This window comes from Octopus bimaculoides, chromosome 18 (assembly GCF_046866305.1).
Source record: "Octopus bimaculoides isolate indiv1 chromosome 18, ASM4686630v1, whole genome shotgun sequence".
Classification (NCBI taxonomy): domain Eukaryota; kingdom Metazoa; phylum Mollusca; class Cephalopoda; order Octopoda; family Octopodidae; genus Octopus; species Octopus bimaculoides.
The window spans coordinates 31,569,168-31,591,697 of record NC_142945.1 but is presented as its reverse complement, the minus strand read 5'-3'; the positions used below and the strand labels follow the sequence as shown (position 1 = coordinate 31,591,697).

The 22,530-nt window shown below is 38.3% G+C and overlaps 1 protein-coding gene across 1 annotated transcript in view; it reads right to left on the bottom strand.

Annotated features, from left to right (window-relative positions):
* LOC106880484 (coatomer subunit beta) overlaps positions 1-22,530 on the bottom strand; it is a 208,801-nt gene that overhangs the window by 149,084 nt on the left and 37,187 nt on the right. The window contains exons 6-9 of the mRNA XM_089365970.1: positions 17,964-18,056; positions 16,957-17,094; positions 7,344-7,463; positions 6,597-6,704 (exon numbers count right to left, since the gene is read on the bottom strand). Coding sequence (XP_089222096.1) covers positions 6,597-6,704; positions 7,344-7,463; positions 16,957-17,094; positions 17,964-18,056 — 459 coding nt within the window. The remainder of the gene's footprint in view (positions 1-6,596; positions 6,705-7,343; positions 7,464-16,956; positions 17,095-17,963; positions 18,057-22,530) is intronic.

Genomic DNA, 22,530 nt, shown 5'->3' with positions numbered 1-22,530 from the left:
TAGGATTGAGGACTGAATTAACACCACCCGGACTGACATTTGGAGACGGAGACAACTACATAATGAATACAAGACCAACTTCATCACAAAGAACAGCAGATTACCCAAATTCTACCACTTCATTAAAATAGAGACACGATCCAGATTAGACCGATCGTCTCCAACGTGGAAGGACTTCTGTATAAAATACCCTGGCTCCTTTCTCACATCCCAAAACCTTTCCTGGACACATCAAGAACTCCGATGAAGTCGTCAAAAGACTGCACCAACTGACCCCAAACAAAACAAGTAAGCCTTTAGTCTTGATGTTGTCTCAATGTACACAATAGTACCAGCACACTCGGCGGTCAACCTATTGACTGACTGCATAGTAGTGTCCAACATCCACTGCTTCAGACTCACTTTGCCTCCAGTTTATTATATATTTTTTTTTGTTGAGTTATTTTACTGTTTAATATCCTCTGTAACTTCTTTCTATATTTTGTTTGTCTTAGCTTTAAGAGCTATATGTTTTTGTTTAATTTTGCATACTTGTTGTCCTGTCTTGACACCAAAACTCAAGCATGCTGGGGTGAGTGTGCAGTTTTGTTGATTAGTGAACCAAAATTGCACTGACCCCCAGTCAACAGCTGATGAAAGAGTATGATGACCTTGTTTGTATCTTGCCCTGTGTTTTACCAGTCGTTCATGCTTATTTATTTTTCTTTTCTGCAAGTAACACCATAGGAAAAGTTTTTATTTTACATTTATGTCAATTTCTCAGCAACCACTTCCACTCATTTCGTTTTTTCTCTCTCTCATCTTTTCTTTTTCACTGCAGTCTGTTCTCTCCCTCCTCCTCTTCTCTGTTCCATTCTAATTGTGTCACAATGCCTTTATATCTTCCCATGATTTCATTCCACTACCTGCCACCTTAATTCATTTTGACTGCTGACCTGCTGCAGGTCACTTCACTTTCCATCCTGTCTCTCCTTATTCAATGGCTAACATCCAACTATGTATTCATCTTCCTGTGTGTGTACAGTTCGCACAATCATCTGCTCTAGAGAGTCTGTACTGTACCTTATACCTAATATATGGGACTCCTCTACCAGACATGCAGCACTGACAATTCCACCAGCATGCTTAACTGTAAAATTCAAGCATCCTGGATGAAATTCTTCTTCAAGACTAACACTCAGGCATCAGAACTGAACAAAATTAAAATTGGACACATCCGACCTCAAGAGTTTTGACTATTCTGTTGATGTGCAATTCTTAAAAGCAAAATGAATGTGGGCACAAAGTTTTTCAGAGAAATGTACATTTTGTAAAGTGCAACATTTCCCATAAGCTCAAATCTCTTTGATCAATATTTTATGATGCTGTTTCCAATTTGCAAGCGGTATTTCTGTTGCGTGCTATCCAGTATATAAACAGCAGGCATTTTTCTGTTTTTTATAGACAAATGATGAATGTACCAGGCCATACTTTTGGTAGTTTTACATGGCTGCTCAGATAAGGATGGACAGAACAGTCAATTTTATAGTGAGTAGCAGTTACTGAGCATCCAACTTCAACAATTATGACTTGTTAAGCCATATTAGCTTTTGCAGTTGGACAATTCCCAATTCCAACTCTATTGATGGGCTTTCACAACAAATCTTAGGCTGGTACAATAAAGTACTTATTAATAGTTTGCCTGAATTAGAGTACAATACTGAATATTAAAATATCTTTTCAAAAGTGTTCTTAAATTAAGCGAAACTCATTTGTCCTAATTAGTTGTGGAGGACGATGTTCAAAATAATGGTTGCTAGAATAATAATGGGATGACGAAGATTCAGAGTTGTTATGTTTGTTGGCAACAAAACATCTTTATCTCCAAGTGAAAGGCAGATTTATGATGCTGGAGTACTTACAGTAATGCTACATAGAAGAGTGACATGACTGAGCCACTTCCATTTCTCATTATCATCCCCGCCCACAGTATTTCCATCAACCACCTCCTTTTCTGCCTTCAGCCATTGCTCTCCTTTGCCATATTCCATTCTTAATACCTCTCTTACCTGCTATCACTCTCAATAACCTCATCACACCCACTCCTATATCTCTCACCATCACTCATTACATGCACCTTTACCCCAATCTTTCCCTCTCTATTGTCTCCCTCCACCCCATGATCCACTGTATCTTGAGATACTCTAGCATCCCACCACCACTTATCTTTATTACAAGCTATCTGGGATTGTTCCTCTATCACAATCAAGCTTCTCAACACTTGGCATGCCACTACCCCTCTGAAATACTACCTTCCCCATATAATTGAGAAGGCATTTTCCTTTGTTGCCTTTATCTCCCCTTTTTTACTTTCTTTCTGTTCCTTTCTTTTCAACCTCACTAGTAATGATAACATGAAAGAAGCACTCTATACACTCTGCAAAGTAGTTGGCATTAAAAAGGGATATACAACCATAGAAACCACACCTAAACTGACAGTGGAACATAGAAGCTTGCAGGATGCTGTCAAATCATCCGTCCCATACCAACATGGAAAACAGATGTCAAATGAAAAAGCTCTATATTTAAGAGATGAGGAACTATGTACATTATTTACAACTTATGGATATTTGTCCTCATCTTGTTCGTTAACACAATGTTTCGGCTGATATACCCTCCAGCCTTCATCAGGTGTCTTGGGGAAATTTCGAACCTGGGTTCTCATTCCTAAGGTATTTTTCAATGTTGTTGTTGTTATTATTATTATTATTATTTAAGTCACTGCCTGGAATCGAACTCGGAATCTTGGGGTTAGTAGCCCGCGCTCTTAACCACTACACCCTATACCCATATGCGGCGGCGGCAGCAGCGACGACAAAAAATACCTTAGGAATGAGAACCCAGGTTCGAAATTTCCCCAAAGCACCTGATAAAGGTTAGAGGGTAAATCAGGTGAAGCGTTGTGTTGAGGACAAATATCCATCAATTGTAAACAATGTAAATAAGATGTCAAATGATTATGATGGTTAAAACAGTCAATAACCGCATTATACTAATTAATACTTTCACATTCAGATTAATTGCTTTTCTCTCAGTTCTGTGGAAGAAAAGCCCTCACATAACTGAGATGCAATGTCAACACAAAATTTCATATGGCAGTTGTCCTTTGGTGGTCAAGGTACCTTGTGGCTTTTTACATAAACAATATCTGAATTAACAATAGTTAAATTCACTAAAAACTACAAAATGTATCTCCACCATTTTTTCCAGGTCGTCCAACTGGGTGGTATGCCCTATACTGGTCGGATTTATCAACACCACCCATATATTTATTGTAGGAAATATTTACTGCAGGTTTCCTCTCAGCACCAACACCAGGTTATTTATTGGTAGACAGAAATAAAATTGGTCTTTTGTTTTTACATGTTACTACCAAATTCCTTTTTGCATCTGAAGAATGTTCCCTCTTTTTTAACTTTGTTGTTTTTATTTCACAGTGTAGCCCTTTGCAATTGCTCATCACAGTACTACACATCTAAATGCCTATATGGGCAAGAAGTTCCACCAAAACCACTGAAGAAAACAAACAGTTAAAATACAGGGGTCGGTAATGATGGTGAAATGCTTCAGTTAAAGACCATACACCATCCATATGGTCTGTCTCCTTTATATTTTTTCTCCATGTAAATCTCAAAAGTTTGCACAAAACCCTGTGTCTGATTCACAGACTTCCCATACCTTGGTGCCCCATTTAGTGGGTTTACTAGGCATGTATTGCTAAAAATGTACCCTATCCTTACAGCCTACCATGGCTTCATCTACAGTGAGATTTTCCCCAGGCAGATACACAGTTTTATACCTATCAGAAAGTAAATTAATAACTGGACACACTTTATACAGGGAATCGTAGCTTGGGTCATTCTTGCAGGGGCATTAACAGAATCAAATAAATGCAAATGTTGAGATATTTTCAAATACCTCGTTTTTGACATAATCCTAGAGATATATGGATCACCATACCTTACATCGAGACACCAGAAGTTCCACAATCGAGAAAGCTGCTTGATACCAAACATAATGTTTATGGTAAAAAAGCACACATTTCTACAGTATTGGTTGGCTGCCATAGTTGATCAGGTCTTCCACAAATGGAAATCATTCATTGAACATATTTATTCATTTCCTCTGTGACAGTTTTGAAAAAACTTTCTGCTAAAAATAAAAATAATAGTCCAATGGTTGAGCATCAGAAGATAGACTGTGTTGTAAACCAGTATTTTCAGTGAAATCAGGAATTGTGGGTGATGTAATTTTCAACCTGTTATAGTAATGTTTTGAATATCGTCATTTTCATCACTTTCACTATCAAAATCTTCTTCCTCGTCCAACGAAAATTCATTGACATCAATATCAGATTCGTCCGAAGACAAATCACTGTTGTTTTCTTTTACATTTTGTATATCACCAACAGTAAAACCTTCAACATCAGAATTGCTACTTGCTGACACCATATTGATAAATACTTAAATATACACTTCACTTCAGATGTTCAAAAAAACCATGTGGTCTCAAACATTTCACAGTATTTATATTTGAATAAAGGTGGCAAAGGCTTTATCCTGCATTTTCTCAAAGCTACGAGAATTCAATAATGTGTTTTGTTTTTTTATAGCAATTTCGTAGAGGGGTCAGATTTGGTTGGTTCAAATGAATAAAAGAGAAATAACTTTGGCCATACTGAATACTAAAGAACAAAAGATTTTCTATTGATTCATAGTGTTCAAATCATACGTGATTAAATAAACAATAATAATGCACAATCATCAATGTACTCTGGTCTTTAAAGTAATTGATATTACTGTGTGTGAGTGCGCACGTGCACACACACACACACATCATCATCATCATCGTCGTTGTCGTTTAACGTCCGCTTTCCATGCTAGCATGGGTTGGACGATTTGACTGAGGACTGGTGAAACCAGATGGCTACACCAGGCTCCAATCTGATTTGGCAGAGTTTCTACAGCTGGATGCCCTTCCTAACGCCAACCACTCAGAGAGTGTAGAGGGTGCTTTTACGTGCTATCGGCACGAAGGCCAGTCAGGTGGTACTGGCAACGGCCATGCTCAAAATGGTGTATTTTATGTGTCACCCGCACAAGAGCCAGTCCAGGCAATGATCCCGCTCGAAGGTCCTTACACATGCCACAGGCACAAGTGCCAGAAAGGCGATGCTGGGCACAGGTGCCATCACAATTTCGCTTTCGCTTGCCCCAATAAGTCTTCGCAAGCTGAGTTTCATGTCCAATGAAGGAGACAATGTTGGCATGGGCGCCAGTCGTCAAATTTAACTCAATTTCAATTTCACTTGCCTCAACAGGTCTTCGCAATTGGAGTTTAGTATCCAATTTAACTCGATTTCGATTTCACTTGCCTCAACAGGTCTTCGCAAGTGGAGTTTAGTGTCCAATGAAGGAAGGTACGCCTAAGTGGACTGGCTGAGGCCTTAGATTTAGGTCTCACTTGACTTGCTGGGTCTTCTCACGCACAGCATTTGGCAGAGTTTCTACAGCTGGATGCCCTTCCTAAACGCCAACCACTCAGAGAGTGTAGTGGGTGTTTTTACGTGCCATCGGCACGAAGGCCAGTCTGGTGGTACTGGCAATGGCCACGCTCAAAATGGTGTATTTTATGTGTCACCCGCACAAGAGCCAATCTAGGGGCACTGGCAACGATCTCACTCAAAAGTCCTTACACATGCCGCGGGCACAAGTGCCAGAAAGGCGACGCTGGGCACAGGTGCCATCACGATTTCGATTTCGCTTGCCCCAATAAGTCTTCGCAAGCTGAGTTTCATGTCCCAATGAAGGAGACGACGTTGGCAGATCCTTAACACTCAGAAAAATATTAGCTTAGTGATTATTGAATGAAATGAATATAAATCATTGTTCATCTCTACTTAATCTAACATCTGGAGAAATTAAAGGATCAAATGTTAAAATCTATCCAAATTTTATTGTATTTCAGGTGAGAAAACTATGCTTCCACATTACCTCAACTCACATAAATGCTGGGTGTAGGTACCAGATCATCAGGGAATACATTGGTATCTTATCCAGTAGAGGAGATTAATCTCTCATTTGTTTAATATCATAAAATAGGAACTAAGTATTAACCCTTGAAAGCTACCTAAAACTGGGTGCCGTTAACTTTTATCATTATTCTTAAGCCAACATCAACCAACAATTAAATTTCTATATAGTTAAACAACCAAAAAAGAAATTACACACTGAATAATGTAACCTTACATACACTATGTCATAGGGAGAACATCTTTCATTAGGTATGCTTAATCAGAGCTATCTAGGGTTAAACAACAATATTTCTCTCTGTTTGATGTTTTGTTCACCAAAAGCCATTAAAGTCCTTTCAAATTAAAATAATAAAAATTGATATATATATATAATAAAATATAGCACAATTACTATGGCAGAGTGTTGGAGCCTAGCAGAGTGTTGGAGCCTAGCAGAGTGAAAATAAGACAAATATCTTGTGATAAATGTAATGTAGTGATGGCACTCCTACTGTGAAGTTGGAAGAGTTCAAACAAAACCTACCTCTTCTATTGTCCTTGATGTGACAAGATCCAGTGCTAAGCTTAATGTTTTCTTTCTGACTTCAAGATCAGGAGCTGCTAATACACGCAGGATGTCCATTACCAATTCCTTATAAAAGTAGAGAATAAAAATGTTGATGTGTAGAGAGATAGTGAAAATGAGGTAGAGAGAGATCAATAAAAAAAAGATGACAGATGTGAGTAGAGAGAATGAAAAAAGAAAAAGAGGTAACGCTTTTATCAGTTAAAATTGACATAATGATAATTAGCAATATTGTTACAGTGCCATAAATTTGATACACATGACCAATACTTATTTCATCAACCACCGAGACAAATATACAAAGTTGATCCAGGTAGGATTGGAAGTCATCCAAATTTTAATCAGTCATCACTGTCACTTTACTATACTTTCATAAAACCAATTTTGTTTAATCAGGCAACATGATAAATCTTTATGAAGATTGTTACAAAATAATCTGAATAATTTCTAGTAAACCACACACAGCATGTAAGTCTGGGAAGACACTGTGTGCCAAATTCTACAAACTTGTCTTGCAACAATAATATAAAAGAGGAAACTAGAAATAGGCAAATCTCAGCCTTCTGCCTTATAAACAAATGACACATTGGATAATGTACACCTAGGTTCACTATACCCTGTCTGAATTAAAGATGGGATGGTCAAAGCTAGCATGGTTTTTGATTGCAGATCATCAAAGACGAAGAAAAATTTATAGGAACTTACCTGAAGAACTTTCTCATGAGCAGGCACCTCTTTCAAAGCAATCAGCCGATCAAGGACAATGAGCTTCACGTTGTTGTCACTCTCTTTGATGATCAACTCAATATAACAACTAGCAACAGCCTGACAAATAAACAGAAATAAATCAGTTGCATTATCATCATCATCATTAATATTGACATAATCTGAAGACTGGGTCTTTGACATATCAATCTCTTCTAATTATTATGAAACTTAGTAAATTGAGATTGTTTACACCTCTCACTTGTAATAAAATTCCAACAGAAAAGACAAAAGGAAATAGATTGTGCTTTCCAATGTCTAAATGAAAAGGAATTATAAGTTCTTAACACCAGAAATCTGGAATTAAACCACACACCTCAACAATACAAAAGTACTCATAAAAATCTTCATTGTAGTTAACTTATTCAAGCAAAATTAATGTCCATTTTCAAAGGAAACAGCTTTGCAATTCAAACATACACCACTCTTGTCATCATCACTATTCAGCATACTTAGCCAAAATTATCAAAGAAATGATCCAAATATTTTACTTGGCATATTCTTTCTATTGATCCAATTCTACTTTAGTTACTTTATACTCAACTAACAGTTCCAACTTTCTATGAAGTTTTTCTTCATTAAACTTTCTTTAGAAAACCATTTCACAACATTTCCCAAAATATAGTACAATGACTACCAACTTAAAAGGTTAGAAAGCAGACATAAGTATTGGCTTTCCTTAAGAAGTTTTTTTGAGATGCACATAGTTCCAGGTTCAATCTTAATGTGCACCGCCATGAATATCTTCTACTTTGAAGTCTCAGGCTGAATTCAAACTCAGAACAGAGAGTCAAAATGAATACATTATGTCATTATAGCCACACACTGATGACTGACTAGAAACATTGCAATATGTGTAAAAGCAATAACTGCTTGTACAAACCTCCAAGTTAATCAAAATATGTAAAATGATACATGCAAGCACCACAAGTATGCACATGTAATATTTCTCTAAACTTTTGAACCTACCCTTGCAGCTATTAACTTTGTAACCAACTAGTTGTCTCTTTTAACCTCCATTATTACAATCTCACCACAGACATCCACCAACTCCTCTCTATATCATTGTCACAAAAACATCAGCTTCAATCAACACACCTACAATCAAAACTTTGGAATACTCATGGGATTCAGTTTTGGAAAGCCTAGTACCTAATACCTGCAATTCCACAAGATATATCAATGACATGCAAGGATATATCCTTACATTCTCCTATGGTGGAGGTAATTCTATCTTTGATACTTTCAATAATATTGATAAACACATTGGTTTTATCATTGAACACTCACATGAAACAGAGGCTCTCCCTTACTTCACTTTACACTCAACATTTCAGAATTCTTTAAGAAAATGACCTGCAGAGACCTCTTTACGCACATCATATCAACCCAACTCCATGGTACCAAGCACAACTACATCCAAATTAATACTCCATATCTTTCACCTATCCTCAACAAGGTCCACAATATAAAATACAGAATTACAAGAACACATGCTTACATAAACTACTGTACATACTCTGCCATTTAAAAAGCAATTGAGAGAAAGGGGATAGGCATGTATCTGGTCCACTCTGTATCCTCCTTAAGTCAAGTCCTTACCAAAAACAACACCCTGAGACCAACAACACATATATGCTAACAAATGGCCCTCTCTGTGATACAAACATGTGTCTACATGCATAAGTATTTAACTAGTTAAAATGTTATACATGATCGCCATAACAGCAGTACAATCTGGAAACTTCACATCAGTATCAAAGCACACCTATATACATGAATTTCCTCAGTTGAGAATATCTTCACAAATGTTGTAACCATGTAGTAAGAATATCAAACTTAGTCATTGACCAGAATGTTGGTTTCAATTTTGACACAATGCCAGTAGTTTCAGGAGAGGGAGTAAGTCAATCATGTCAACCCCAGTGCTCAGCTGGTACTTATTTTATCAACCCTGAAAGGATGGAAGGCAAAGTTAACCCCAGCAACATTTGAAGTCAGAATGTGAAGATGAATGAAATGCTGCTAAGCATTTTGCCCAGCATGTTAACAATTATGCCTACTCACCACTTCCATTGACTAGAATAATAATGACTTGAGAATCAACAACAAAAGTGAACTGAATAGCACAGGAGTAGCTGTGTGGTAAGACGCTTGCTTCCCAACCACATGATTCCGGGTTCAGTCCCACTGCATGGCACCTTGGGCAAGTGTCTTCTACTATAGCCTAGGGCTGACCAAAGCCTTGTGAATGGATTTGGTAGACGGAAACTGAAAGAAGCCTGTCATGTGTGTGGTGGGTTGTCTTCTATTTTTTAATTATTATAAACCTTCCACTGAGGAGAGAGCCGGTTTCCAACAAAGTTACAAGGCTCCACTTTGGGATGTAGTTAACACAGACAAATTCACATTTGTAACTTGAGAAAAGTCTTGCATATTTTTACTGTTTAACTCACTGATTGCACTTGTAATGTACGAATTCCCAGTTTAACCAGATTCTCCTATAAGCATTTACTAACAAAACATAGTGCTCCTATTATTATTGGTATGTATGTATTTGTGTGTCTATGTTTGTCCTCCCACCATTGCTTGACAACTGATGTTGGTGTGTTTACATCCCCATAACTTAGTGGTTCAGCAAAAGAGACCAATAGAATAAATACTAGGCTTACAAAGAGTAAGTCCTGGGGTCGATTTATTTGACTAAAGGCGGTGCTACAACATGGCCACAGTCAAATGACTGAAACAAATAAAAGAGTAGAAAAAAAAGAGTGAATGACATGGAGTGGCTTTTCTATCTCACTTTACTTACCTTTCATCTACTCACATGTTCTCCACACAAACAATTACATCACAACAACAAATTTTGCTACACCCCATATCTTCATATAACCTACCCTATTGACTAATCTTACTTTAAAGTTCAGCTGTTGTTCAGGAGCCTTTCCCACCACTCCTTGTTCATACCTACACTAACTTGTCATAAATATATACATACATGTATGTATAAATTTTTTCATACCATCAGGTTTAAATCCCCAAAAAACTTTTAACATCCTATACAACAGACTTGCCAGACAGTGCATGTGTCCCTTAGTACTGTACAAATTGAAACTTGTTTATAAATTCGTTTTGAAGATGATAATGAACTTTCTAATCTAAGGAAAAGGTTTAATTCCTTCTCCTATAACTCAACTATTTACAAAGTGAAATCACATATTTTCACAAATGTACTAACGAGATTTGTGCTTAAATTCACATTTAAATAACAATGGTACTCTCAGCCAGCTATGGCTGGGTTGGTCTTATGAACCAAAAGGTTTTTCAGCTGGCTACGGCCAGGTTAGTATCGAAAGGGTTAACCTTCGTTGAGCTGGAGAAACCTTTCAACAGAGTTCCCCGCTTTGTTATATGGTGGTCTCTAAAGAAGTTAGGAGTAGAGGAGTGACTTGTTAGAGCTGTCCAAGCCATGTACAGTGGTGCTGTCACTAAGGTGAGAGTTGGCCATGAATACAGTGATGAATTTAATGTTCAGGCAGAGGTCCACCAGGGCTCAGTTCTCAGCCCACTCTTATTCACTATAGTCCTCCAGGCCACAACAGAATTCAAAACTGGGTACCTGTGGGAACTTCTAAACACTGATGATGACCTTGCTCTCATTGCAGAATCTTTAGCAGAATTGGAGAAGAAATTCCAGGTATGGAAACAAAACCTGGAATCAAAGGGCTTTAAAGTTAACCTAGCAAAGACCAAAGTTGTTGTTAGTAAGAAAGAAGATAAAACTTTCTTTCCATCAGGTAAATGGCCCTGCTCCATATGTAGGAAAGGAGTTGGAAGAAATTTCACTCACTGCACCCAGTGTAAAGTATAGACACATAAGAGGTGCAGTGGTATCATGAATAGGTTAACTGATAAAGTAGTCTTTGTATGTGGCAGATGTGCAGGAACAATAAGCATTAAGAGCATATGGGAATTAAATTCTCTCAAATGCCCAGGAGGCTCTCTTGAAGTTATAGATTGTTTCTGTTACCTAGGTGACCAAATTAGCAATGTATTAGAAAGTATTGTTTCTAGAATAAGAATTGGGTGGAGGAAGTTCAGAGAACTATTATCACTGTTGACAATAAAAGGACTCTCTCTCTCACAAGAATGAAAGGTAGATTAAATGATGCTTATGTACGAACAGCTATACTCTATGGTAACAAGACATGGGCTCTGAATGAAGAAGACATGTGTAGACTGGAGAGAAACGAAAGTAGTATGCTCCAATGGATGTGCAACATCAGTGCACATGAAGACATGTGCAAATGTACTGAGAGAAAAGTTGAGCATAAGAGGAATCCAATGTAGCATGCAAGAGAGAAGACTACATTGGTTTAGACAAATGATGTATATGAATGAGGACAGCTGCATAAAGAAGTGCCAATCACTGAAAGTGGATGGTACCCATGGAAGGAGACCCAGGAAGACATCGGATGAAGTGGTAAGGACCAATCTCAAGAAGCTGGGTCTCAGAGGAAATGACAATGGACCAAGATGCCTAGTGATATGAAATTTTTGAGAAAATCCACCCACATCAGCGGAACTGAGTTTTAGAAGCACTGCGTCCCACCCACACTACCACAACAAACCAAACTACGTCTCTACATCACTTCTCTTCTTCACATTTCTGCTTAATGTACTATAATTACCTCCCGCTCCCCAATCCTGTTCTCTTGGCCTGGTGCCACTGTATCATTGCTCTCCACTTGCCCCTGACCTGTGCGTTTTATCCACATGCCCCATCTCACTCACTGTATTATTGCTATCTGCTAGCCCCTGACCTAGGTGTTCCACCCACTTGGAACAAGAAAACTTTTCCATCACCCTACCCGAACAAACCAATCTACATCTCTTCTCACACCCCTATTCCTCTGCATCATTGCTATCCGGTAGCCCTTCCAACTTTATATATACTCAGGTCTTTCACCACTTACTTGCACTCTTTAATCGCACTCCCTTCACAATATCCAGCCACTTATAGTAAGGCATTTGAACCTCAAGGGTATGCTCTGGGACTTGTTACCATCTATATCGCTCTCTTCCTTTACTCAACCATCTGATTTATATTCTAATCACCGTTCCTTGTGAGTATGCCCAGCATTTTGCCACCATCTCTATCCTGCTGTCTCCCACACTTCCCTCGGGTTGGGCACCTGTGTATTTTCTTTGTGGTAGCACACCTGTTTCTGTTTCCATTCCGGATCTTTCTCTCTCTTTTTGGCTGGGTAACCTTGTACTTCCTATACAACAAGACACCTGCATCTGTCTCACTATAAACTTTTCATCATCACCTCTTCCAATGCCTCTTCCCCTCTTAGAAGTTTTTTTTTTAATATTTGGCAAGTACTTGGTGACCCTGTCAGTGCAGGTGCCACTTAAAAGCATCCAGCCCACACTGTAAAGTGGTTGGTGTTCAGAAGGGCATTCAACTGTAAAAACCTTGCCAAAACTGATTTCACCTGCGCCACGTAAAATGCACTAAGTCCACTCTATTGGGTGGGTGGGTGGGTGGTTGGTGTTAGGAAGGGCATCCAGCTGTAAAGACCGACCGACAGGCAGATATAGATATATATGTATAGAGAGAGAAAGTGATAGTAACAGAAATTCTTAGCAGAAAGACAACAGAAATCCTTAGTAACAGTAATCCTTAGAAGAAAGACAACAGAAATCCTTAGAAGAGTGTTTCTATGAGGAACGTGAAGAATAAAAATATATGGGAAGCTGTGACATGCAAGTATTTTCTCTAGGAACCAAAAATCAACGCAACTGAAATGAAATAGAAGCTGTGAAAATGTCAATATTCATCAACATGTATACATGTAGCTAGCCACAGTTGCAACATCAGACAAACATGTTTATCTAGGTAGCTCCAGTTGCTATGTCAGTAATGCAAGTTGAAATTGAAAAACCATTTTAAAGAAGTGAATCATATATATAAAGCAAATTACTTATTTTTAATAAAAAAATAAAATGAAGACCCTATCATGTATCCAAGGTCAAATTATTCATGCATCCCAAGTATGGAACCAAATCGCACAGCCGTTTTTGCATGAAAAGTGAATACACACACACACACACAGAGGCCTATTTTATATATTAGATAACAATTAGAAGTCAACAGTGATTGAAACAGAGACAAATAGAACATTACCTACTAATGAATTATGGTTCATATAGTGTATAGATTTTACTATAAAATTTAGTACAAAGGAAAATAAGTTTTGACATTACATGCCTTTATTGCTAACTGTACATTCTGTTTAAATGTATTTCCCGTCAGGTTTCAAAGTTGCATTTATGTAAGGTTCCTTGTTTCTGTTGAATCAGATCCACAAGAAAGTAGCTCTTAATACTCATCAGATTACTGAAGTGAGACATCTCAAGTCTATTCCTTGATATGTTTTTGACCGAATTTATAAGACTGAATCTATGTTCACACTGCTCAGAAAATTTATAAGCAGTCTTTTGCAATCAGTAATATGTGACAGATTCACACAACATTTATGTTTTCATGCTTTATGCATCACTTGTGATCCTAGTAAGACTTTTAGTACACTAGTCAATTCTTTCTATTCAGGACCAAGAACTATCTAACCAAGAACTAGATAATTTAGAAAATTCGACCACCAAGGTAAAAGTCACTGAAATCAGTTATAGATATTTGATTAACCCTTTCGTTACTAAGCCGGCTGTAGCTGGCCAAAAAGTTTTTTGGTTCATAAGACCAAGCCGGCCGAGAGTACCCATTGTTATTTAAATGTATATTTGGACCCAAATCTCGTTAGTACATTCGTTAAAACACCTGATTTCACTTTGCAAACAGTTAAGTTATTGTATCCGACATTGTTTGGCGTGATATTTGAACTCGGTGAATTTTGGAAGATTTTTTTCCACATTTTCTGCAGCGTTAATTTTTTTCAACTTTGAAGATGGAGAGGAGTTTCATGCTATCAAGCAGTGATTCTGAATTTGAAGGTTTTTCAACCAAAGATATGGAGATATCGAAGAAAAGAATGAATGAGCTACAAAAGTACGTGGTGAACGAAAATGAATCGGATATTTCTGTATCCGAAACTGAAAGCAGCGATTCTGAAAGCAGCGACAGCGACAGCGAGGATAATTTTACACCAGAATGGAGTAAAGATTTTTAAAATGTTTTTATTAACAATTTTTCTGAGGAGACAGGGTCTACCCATAGTCTTTCTCAGGAAGCGAAACCTTTAGACTTCTTTTTCTTATTTTTTCCAGCATGCTTGTTTGATATGATTACTGCGGAAACAAACCGTTACGCAGAATGTAAACAAGCCGGAAAAAAAGATAGCTTGTGGTTTCCTGCAACCGTAGATGAAGTACGGGCATTTTTTGCCATAAATATTATTATGGGTATTAGACAATTACCCAGAATAACAAATTACTGGAGCAATCAGGAACCTTTTGGTGATCAGTATGTTTCCAGTATTATGACGAGAGTACGATTTGTGAAGCTGAATCAATATTTACATGTGAGAGACACTAGCAGTACCCCAGTACGTGGAGAACCAAGCTTTGATCCCTTATCTAAAATAAGACCCCTCATCGACTGCGTTCAAAATGCATATAAAACATTTTACAAGCCTGAGAGATACTTATCCGTCGATGAGGGCATGGTGGGGTATAAAGGAAGAGTACACTTCCGATAGTATATGCCAGGAAAGGCCACAAAATGGGGGATCAAAGTTTGGAAAATTTGTGAAGCAAATACTAGGTACTGCTGTGGATTTAGCTTTTATGCAGTGAAAAGAGACAATAATGTTAGTCAGCATGGCCTAGGGTACGATGTGGTCTGGAATTTATCACGTCCATACCATAACCAGGGCCGTATAGTATTTTTTGACTGATATTTTAGTTCAGCCAAACTTGCGGTGGATTTAGAAGCTGTAGAAACATATACATGTGCTACAGTAATGGCTAGTAGAAAAGGGCTGCCATTAAATATAAAAAAAGCAAAATTTAATAAAAGAGGTGAAATAATCCAACGGCAGAGAGGAAATCTGCTAGCAACCACATACCGAGATAAGAGGCAGATAAATTTTCTATCCACCAGTGCACAACCATGTGTAAATGAAAATGGCACCCCATATGTGAAACTTGATTATTACAGGTACATGGGTGGTGCTGATCAGCTGAACCAGATGATGAGTTATTATCCGGTTGGTAGACCAGGTAATAAATGGTGGCGATACCTGGTTTGGTATATTGTAAACATGAGCATTGTAAATGCATTCATATCATATACCAAATCAGGAGGGGTTCGCAAGCGGTGTGATCATCTGCAGTTCCGAGCAGATGTTGCATCACAGTTGAGGGCAGGTTATTCCTCCAAAAAAATAACGGCAGGAAGGAAAAGCAAAGCCTGCCAGAGAGATATCCCTCTGAGTTCAGCTGATCTACATAAATTAGAAAAAATCAGGGGTTGCAAAAGGCAGTGCCATGAATGTCTACATCAACAAAGAAAAACTCCCAGTGGACGGCCAGTTGAAACATCTTTCCAATGTGCATTATGCAAGGTTGCAGTATGTAGAGTGGGATGTTTTACAACTTTCCATGATAGAAATATTGTGTAAATATTTTTTGTATATATATATATATATATATATATAATAAGATTGTATAAATATTTTTCAAATTTACTTAGTTTTACTTTTTATTTTAATTTACCTGTAATTTTAATTAACCTGTGATTTTAATTTATTTGTAAGGTGAGTGACAAGTTTTGATTTAATTTCTATTGTAAATCTTTATTATATATGTCCCTGTGTATTTATGTATGTGTGTGAGTATATTTCATTTAGTTGTATTCATGTTTCTAGTTTTCTTCAAAAACAAATTCCAGTATTTCAGTTTATTTTACCTTTATGGTACACCTGTTCTTCTGTGCATTAAATTCAATTGATAACCTAGTGATGTGCACAAGTCTTCTATATCAAAATTTTGTTGCATACCCAATTAAATATGAGCTGATGACACATTTTCTATGGTAATGTTTAAACAAAATTTTAATATTTTTACATTTTGCTCAGTTTACCTGGATTTACCTGTAATTAGAGTCACTTTGAGACAAAAATTATGCAATAGAATTGATTAAGATCCCTTTCTTCAATTATGTTCCAAATATCACATTAATATGTTGATAAATAAAAAAGTTACAGGTGTTTAATGAGACTAGTCTAAATTCACGATTATTTTAGAATTTAATTGAAACTCACGAGGGGTGTATTTTGGTCAGAAATATAGTAACGAAAGGGTTAAACTATATTTTGCTACTTCTCTTCAAATTTACCGACATTAAATGTGTTATCTTATTCATTTTCTATCAAAACTTGTGTTGTACATATGCTAACGCACATGGTAGTATAGAAAATATATATTTTAATGTTAACTATATTCAAAGAAAACAAGAATCTTCGCCCAAATGCAACTAAGAAACCTGATTAAAAAGTTAAGATATCCTTGAAAAGGTCAATGGTCTCACCTTGACTGCAGTAGGGGCACTTGATAGTGTCACAAGAGTTCCAGCTGCTTCATAACGCACTGCAGGGCTTGATGAGTTCAATAAGTTATAGATACAGCGTATGAAACGGGCCCGTTCTGAAGGATTGGCATGGCATACCTATTGAAAATTAAGAACAAACAAATGTTCAGTAATTAATAGTATTATGTACTATTTAAGCTATATATGACAAAACCTTTCATGAAAAATACCTTTCATTGATATAACAGTTTGCCTCTTAAAATAGTGTCCAAATTTATATATAAGCATATGTGCACTTAGAAAAATTAATACATCATTATTAGTTGGTTGATATCTATGACGTAAATGTCACATCAGTACATGCCACAGCTTAAGTGCATCTCCCACTCAACATCCCCTACCTTAGCAGGAGGATATTCATTTATCAGTAGGTACACTTGTGAGAGGTAGAGATGTGGTAGTTTTAGATATGGTAGGTCCAGTGTTCCTCTCTATAGCTCCTCAATGTAACTAGACTATAATCTATTAACATATGTTGTTTAACTGCATATTAACTTTAAGCATATTATGAAATGCATTCCAGCCATGACCATCCATGATTTTAGAAGTATCTATATTATATGTAATCATCACTTTTCTAAGTAGTGAGTATGATTTGAAGATTCAACAGCTATTTCTAGATCAAGCAGTCATATAGAGGCTCCCACATTAATTTAGGCATAACAGTTCCTTTGTACACCTCCCTACATTAACAGAAGTCATTTATCGTAGGTGTGGGTATGTGGGGTTAGTGTTCCTCTCAACATTTCCTATTTTATCAGCAGGAGTGGCTTCTATCAACATGCATGAACTGGAAAGAAAAGGCTAGCAGAGGAGTTACTATCATCTCCAAGTAGACTGTGACTGGTCTGATAAGGCCATAATGTTTAGGTATTATCATTGTCATTATTACTTTAATGTGTGTTTCTTCATTTTAGCATGGAACAAGCCAGCCCTTACATACTTACCTTGTAGATAAGCTCAACAATAACAAGTTGGAGAATATCCCCAAAAGTGTTCACTTGGTCGATGCAACTGCTGAGGTAGTTCAAAGCAGCTTCCTGTCACAAGAGAAAATACATTCACATTACAAGTTACTGTATTAAAGGAAGGAAGGAAGGAAGATAGCAGTGGCAGCAGCAGTGGCATAAGTTTTATATTCACATTTTCTATGCTGGTATGGTATGTCTAAGACTACTTGAAGTATTCTAAGGTCAGAGTCCTTTCCTGTTGCCAACTTTTATTTTATTTCACTGTTCTTCACATGCTGAACAACTAACAAACTTTTCATAGGTGAAATAAACAAACATCACTGCTCAAGCAGTGCCATTATAAAGACACTGGATACACACACACACACACACACACACACACACACATATATATACAGGGAGAATTCACAAAAAAAACAAAAGATGAAGACAGGTGGTGTAGACAACAGATGTATTAGTATAATGCTCGGGAAGTGAAAAAGTCTTTAACGTTTCGAGCCTATGCTCTTCCACAGAAAGAAACAAGGAGAGAAAATAAAGAATGTGTAGTGGCTAGCGATCTATCATGGCGAATGCCGGACAGAAGGGTCACACAGGAACACTAGGGAGAAGGGGAGATAATAAAGTAGTGGTGATCCCAAAATAAAGGTGCGCGTGCATGTGTATAAGAGGGTTTGTATGTGTGTGTGGAAGCGGGCTGGTTATCTTGACATGTGTGTGTATGTGTAGGTGTGAAATGTGGGGTTGGGAAGTGGTCACTGCTGGTATGTGCATGGCGGTATGCTGTGATGTGATGTGTTGTGTGGTATGGTGGTGTAGTGATGTGTGGTGTGGTGTGATGTGATGGTGTCAGAGGTGGGGGAGGCAAGAGTGGGTAAAACAAGGGTGGGGTGGGGGTTAGGCTGAGGGTGGGAGTAGAGGTGGGTATGAAGGTAGGCAGAAGGTGGGGGTAGAAGTGGGGTACTTGGGAGTGGGTGTAAATGATGGGGTGGGGTGGGCTTATGAGGGAGGGTTGACGATGAAGGGGGAAGGAGATGGGGAGGAGTGAAGAGAAGAGAGGAGAGTAGGAGTGAAGAGCAGAAGTAGGAGTTAGAGTAAGAGAGGAGAGGTAGGAGGGAGGAAGTAGGTAGGAAGGAGGAAGTAGATAGGAAGGAGGAAGTAGATAGGAAGGAGGAAGTAGGTAGGAAGGAGGAAGTAGGTGTGAAGGGAAGAGAGGCAAGGGGAGGAGGTTAGATGAAGAGGGGAGGAGAGTTGAGCCCATGTGGTGCAAAGGAGCGAAGAGAGATGATTAATCCCTGTTCATGGCGCAAACAAGAGTCCGGATGGCCCCTGTGCAAGGACAATCCAAACATGGACAGGTGTTGCAAAAGTGATTGGTAGAGCAGAAATGGCGCAAAACCAGGGTATCATTGCCGAGTCGGATGTCTCGGAGGTGTTCCACGAACCAGTTAGTTAAGCGGCGTTCCATTTGCCCGATGTATAGAGAAGGGCAGAGAGAGCAGGAGATGCGGTAGATGATATTAGTAGAAGTGCAGGTGAAGGAGTCGATGTGATAGGGTCAATGATGGGTGCCAGTGAGGAGGGTGGTGTTGGAGAAGTATGGGCAAGTGCGGCAACATGGGTGGTAAGCTGGCAGAAACGTTAGCACGCCGGGCGAAACGCTTAGCAGTATTTCGTCTGCCGTTACGTTCTGAGTTCGAATTCCGCCGAGGTAGACTTTGCCTTTCATCCTTTCGGGGTCAATAAATTAAGTACTAGTTACACACTGGGGTCAATTTAATTGACTTAATCTCTTTGTCTGTCCTTGTTTGTCCCCTCTAATGTTTAGCCCCTTGTGGGCAATAAACAAATAAGCATGGGTAGGAGCAGGGGAACGAGCCGGGTTAGGAAGTTGGGTAAGAGAAGCTGTGGACCAAGAGATCTTGTAGGTTGTGGGCTCGTTTGAAGGAGGGGAGGGGTCGGTTAGGGAAGATGTGCAAAGTGGATGGGTCAGACTGGAGTCGCCAGAAGGATCGGAGAATGGTGCGTTGGAGAGGTAGTGTGGTGGGGTGGCAGGTGAGGGGAAATGGGAGGCAGGAGATGGCGGTGCGGGTTTGGGGAGAAGAGAGCAGATGCACAGTCCACGGAACGTGCTCTGGCAAGGGCGGTGTGGGTAGTGGTGATAGGATATCCACGTAGGATGAAGTGGTGAGCCATGAGTTGAGACTGAGTCATGGTTGTCACTGCAGAGAAATTGGGAATAGGGGATGGAAAGCTTGGTGTGTTTAGAGTAGGAAGAGAAGTTGAGGTATGAGTGTGAGTCTGTGTGTTTGTAGTGGATGGAGGTGGTGAGAGTGGAGTGATGAATGCTGACTGAAATGTCAAGAAAGGAGATAGAGGTGTCAGAGATAGTGCAGGAGAAGTGGAGGGCAGGATGGAAAGATTTGACAAAAGAGAGGAAGGAGTAGATGTTCGTGGGAGAGTGAGGTCACACCGATACAATCATCAATATAACGGCAGTATAGTTCGGGAGTGGGACCAGTGAAACTTGAGAATATTTGGGTCAAAGGTCAAGGAAATGGTGGAGTGTACGCAGCCCCTCATGGTGATGGATCACTGTGTAAAGGCTCTAGATGTCAAGAGTGAAGAGAAGTTTAGAGGGGCCAGGAGGAGATAGAAAGAGTTGAACAAACGAAGCATGTGGTTGGTGTCATGGATGTGAGAGGGGAGGGAAGCTACTAAGGGGGCAAGGACACAGTCAAGATATCTGGAGATGAGTTCAGTGGGGCAGTTGCAGGCAGAGACAATGGGGTGGCCAGGGTTGTTAGGTTTGTGGATTTTGGGGAGGAAGTAAATGGTGGGGGAGACAGGAGGATGAGGAGATGAGGTCATGGATAGTGGAGGACACAGTCTGTTGGTAGCTGGGCATGGGGTCAGAGGGCAGTAGAAGGAGGTGTCTTGAAGTTGGCGGAAAGCTTCGGCCTTGTAGAGGTCCACACGCCACACCACCACGGCTCCACAGTTTTCATGTATCAAATTTCAATCACAAGATACTGGTCAGCTTCAAGTTGTAATTTAACTTGTGTTGAATGCCACACACTGGGGCCAAAATCAAAACCACAGGTGTGTAAAGGGAACTTTTTGACAACACTGCCATGTCTGTGTCGAAACAGTTATATTTTCTAATATTGACACAAGGTAATAAATTTATAGGAGAGAGAAACTGCTGACTGCATTTATTCCAGTATCTCAGTGTATGGAAAGCAAAGTTGATCTTAAAGGAATCTGAACTTAGAATGTAAAAGAACATGAACATACTGCCAAGTATTAGTCAAACATGTTGCCCTTCAGTTAATAATAGTAACTCAATACAAAATAAGTATTTGATAAAAAAAATACCTGGCATCTTCCATAAAATATCCTTAAGACAGATAACCAAGTTAGATATTTTATGATATCCAAGCTTAATAGTTCTTATTTTTGAGTGAAATCTTACTGAAGTTGATATTGTCCTCAATATCAACTTCAGCAATCATTTGCTCATTTTACAGTTGAGGTAATCAAAAGACTGTGCTTAACCTTTTGCTCATTTGACACAAAAAATGGTTAAATGTCTTGATAAGAAAACACAGAGAACTGAGTCAACAGAAAAACTTATTATCACCAACAAGATCAGCAACTAATTCATGTTGTTGAACACAATGAAACCTGGGAACAAGACCCTTAACACTCAACAACTGATTCCAGCGATCAGAAACATCATTATTTAACATGTTTTCCAAGCATAATGTTTGCACTGGGTCACTTACACACATACACACAGGCCCACATATTTTTCAGCTCATCCACACATACATATTCACACACTTATCTCCATTCACTTATACACACCATTCTCACATACACACACGCATGTGAAAATAAATTCATTTGACCAGGTCACCGTCATTATCTCCCTTTCATTCAGCCTTCTGACTATTTTGTCATGTTGAACCATTAATCCCTAAAAAAATTTTTTCTCTCAGTGCTTTTTTTTCCATTCCCTCTCCTTTTTTTTTTCTTCTTAATCCTTTCTGTCGAAACATAAAAGACTTTTCCATTCTTCCCGAGCATTAAACTAATACACCTGCTTGTTGTTCCTACACCTGTCTTCATCCTTTGTTTTCTGTAAATTTGAACTATATATATATATATATATATATATATATATATATATATATATATATACATATATATATATATATATATATATATATACATATATATATACATATATATATATATATATATATATAGGAGAGTATTGTAGTTCACTTGAAGCATTGTGTATTGTTTGTAAAGAATAAAAAGTTTAAAATGGTAAAACAAAGCACTATAATACAAAAAATGGACTATATACCTGTTGTAATTTAGTTATCTATAGTCCGATGATATTTCAGAATACAATTCCTTCTTCAGATATTCTTAAGACTCCATCTAAGAATATCTGAAGAAGGAATTGTATTCCGAAATACCATCGGACTATAGATAACTAAATTACAACAGGTATATAGTCCATTTTTTA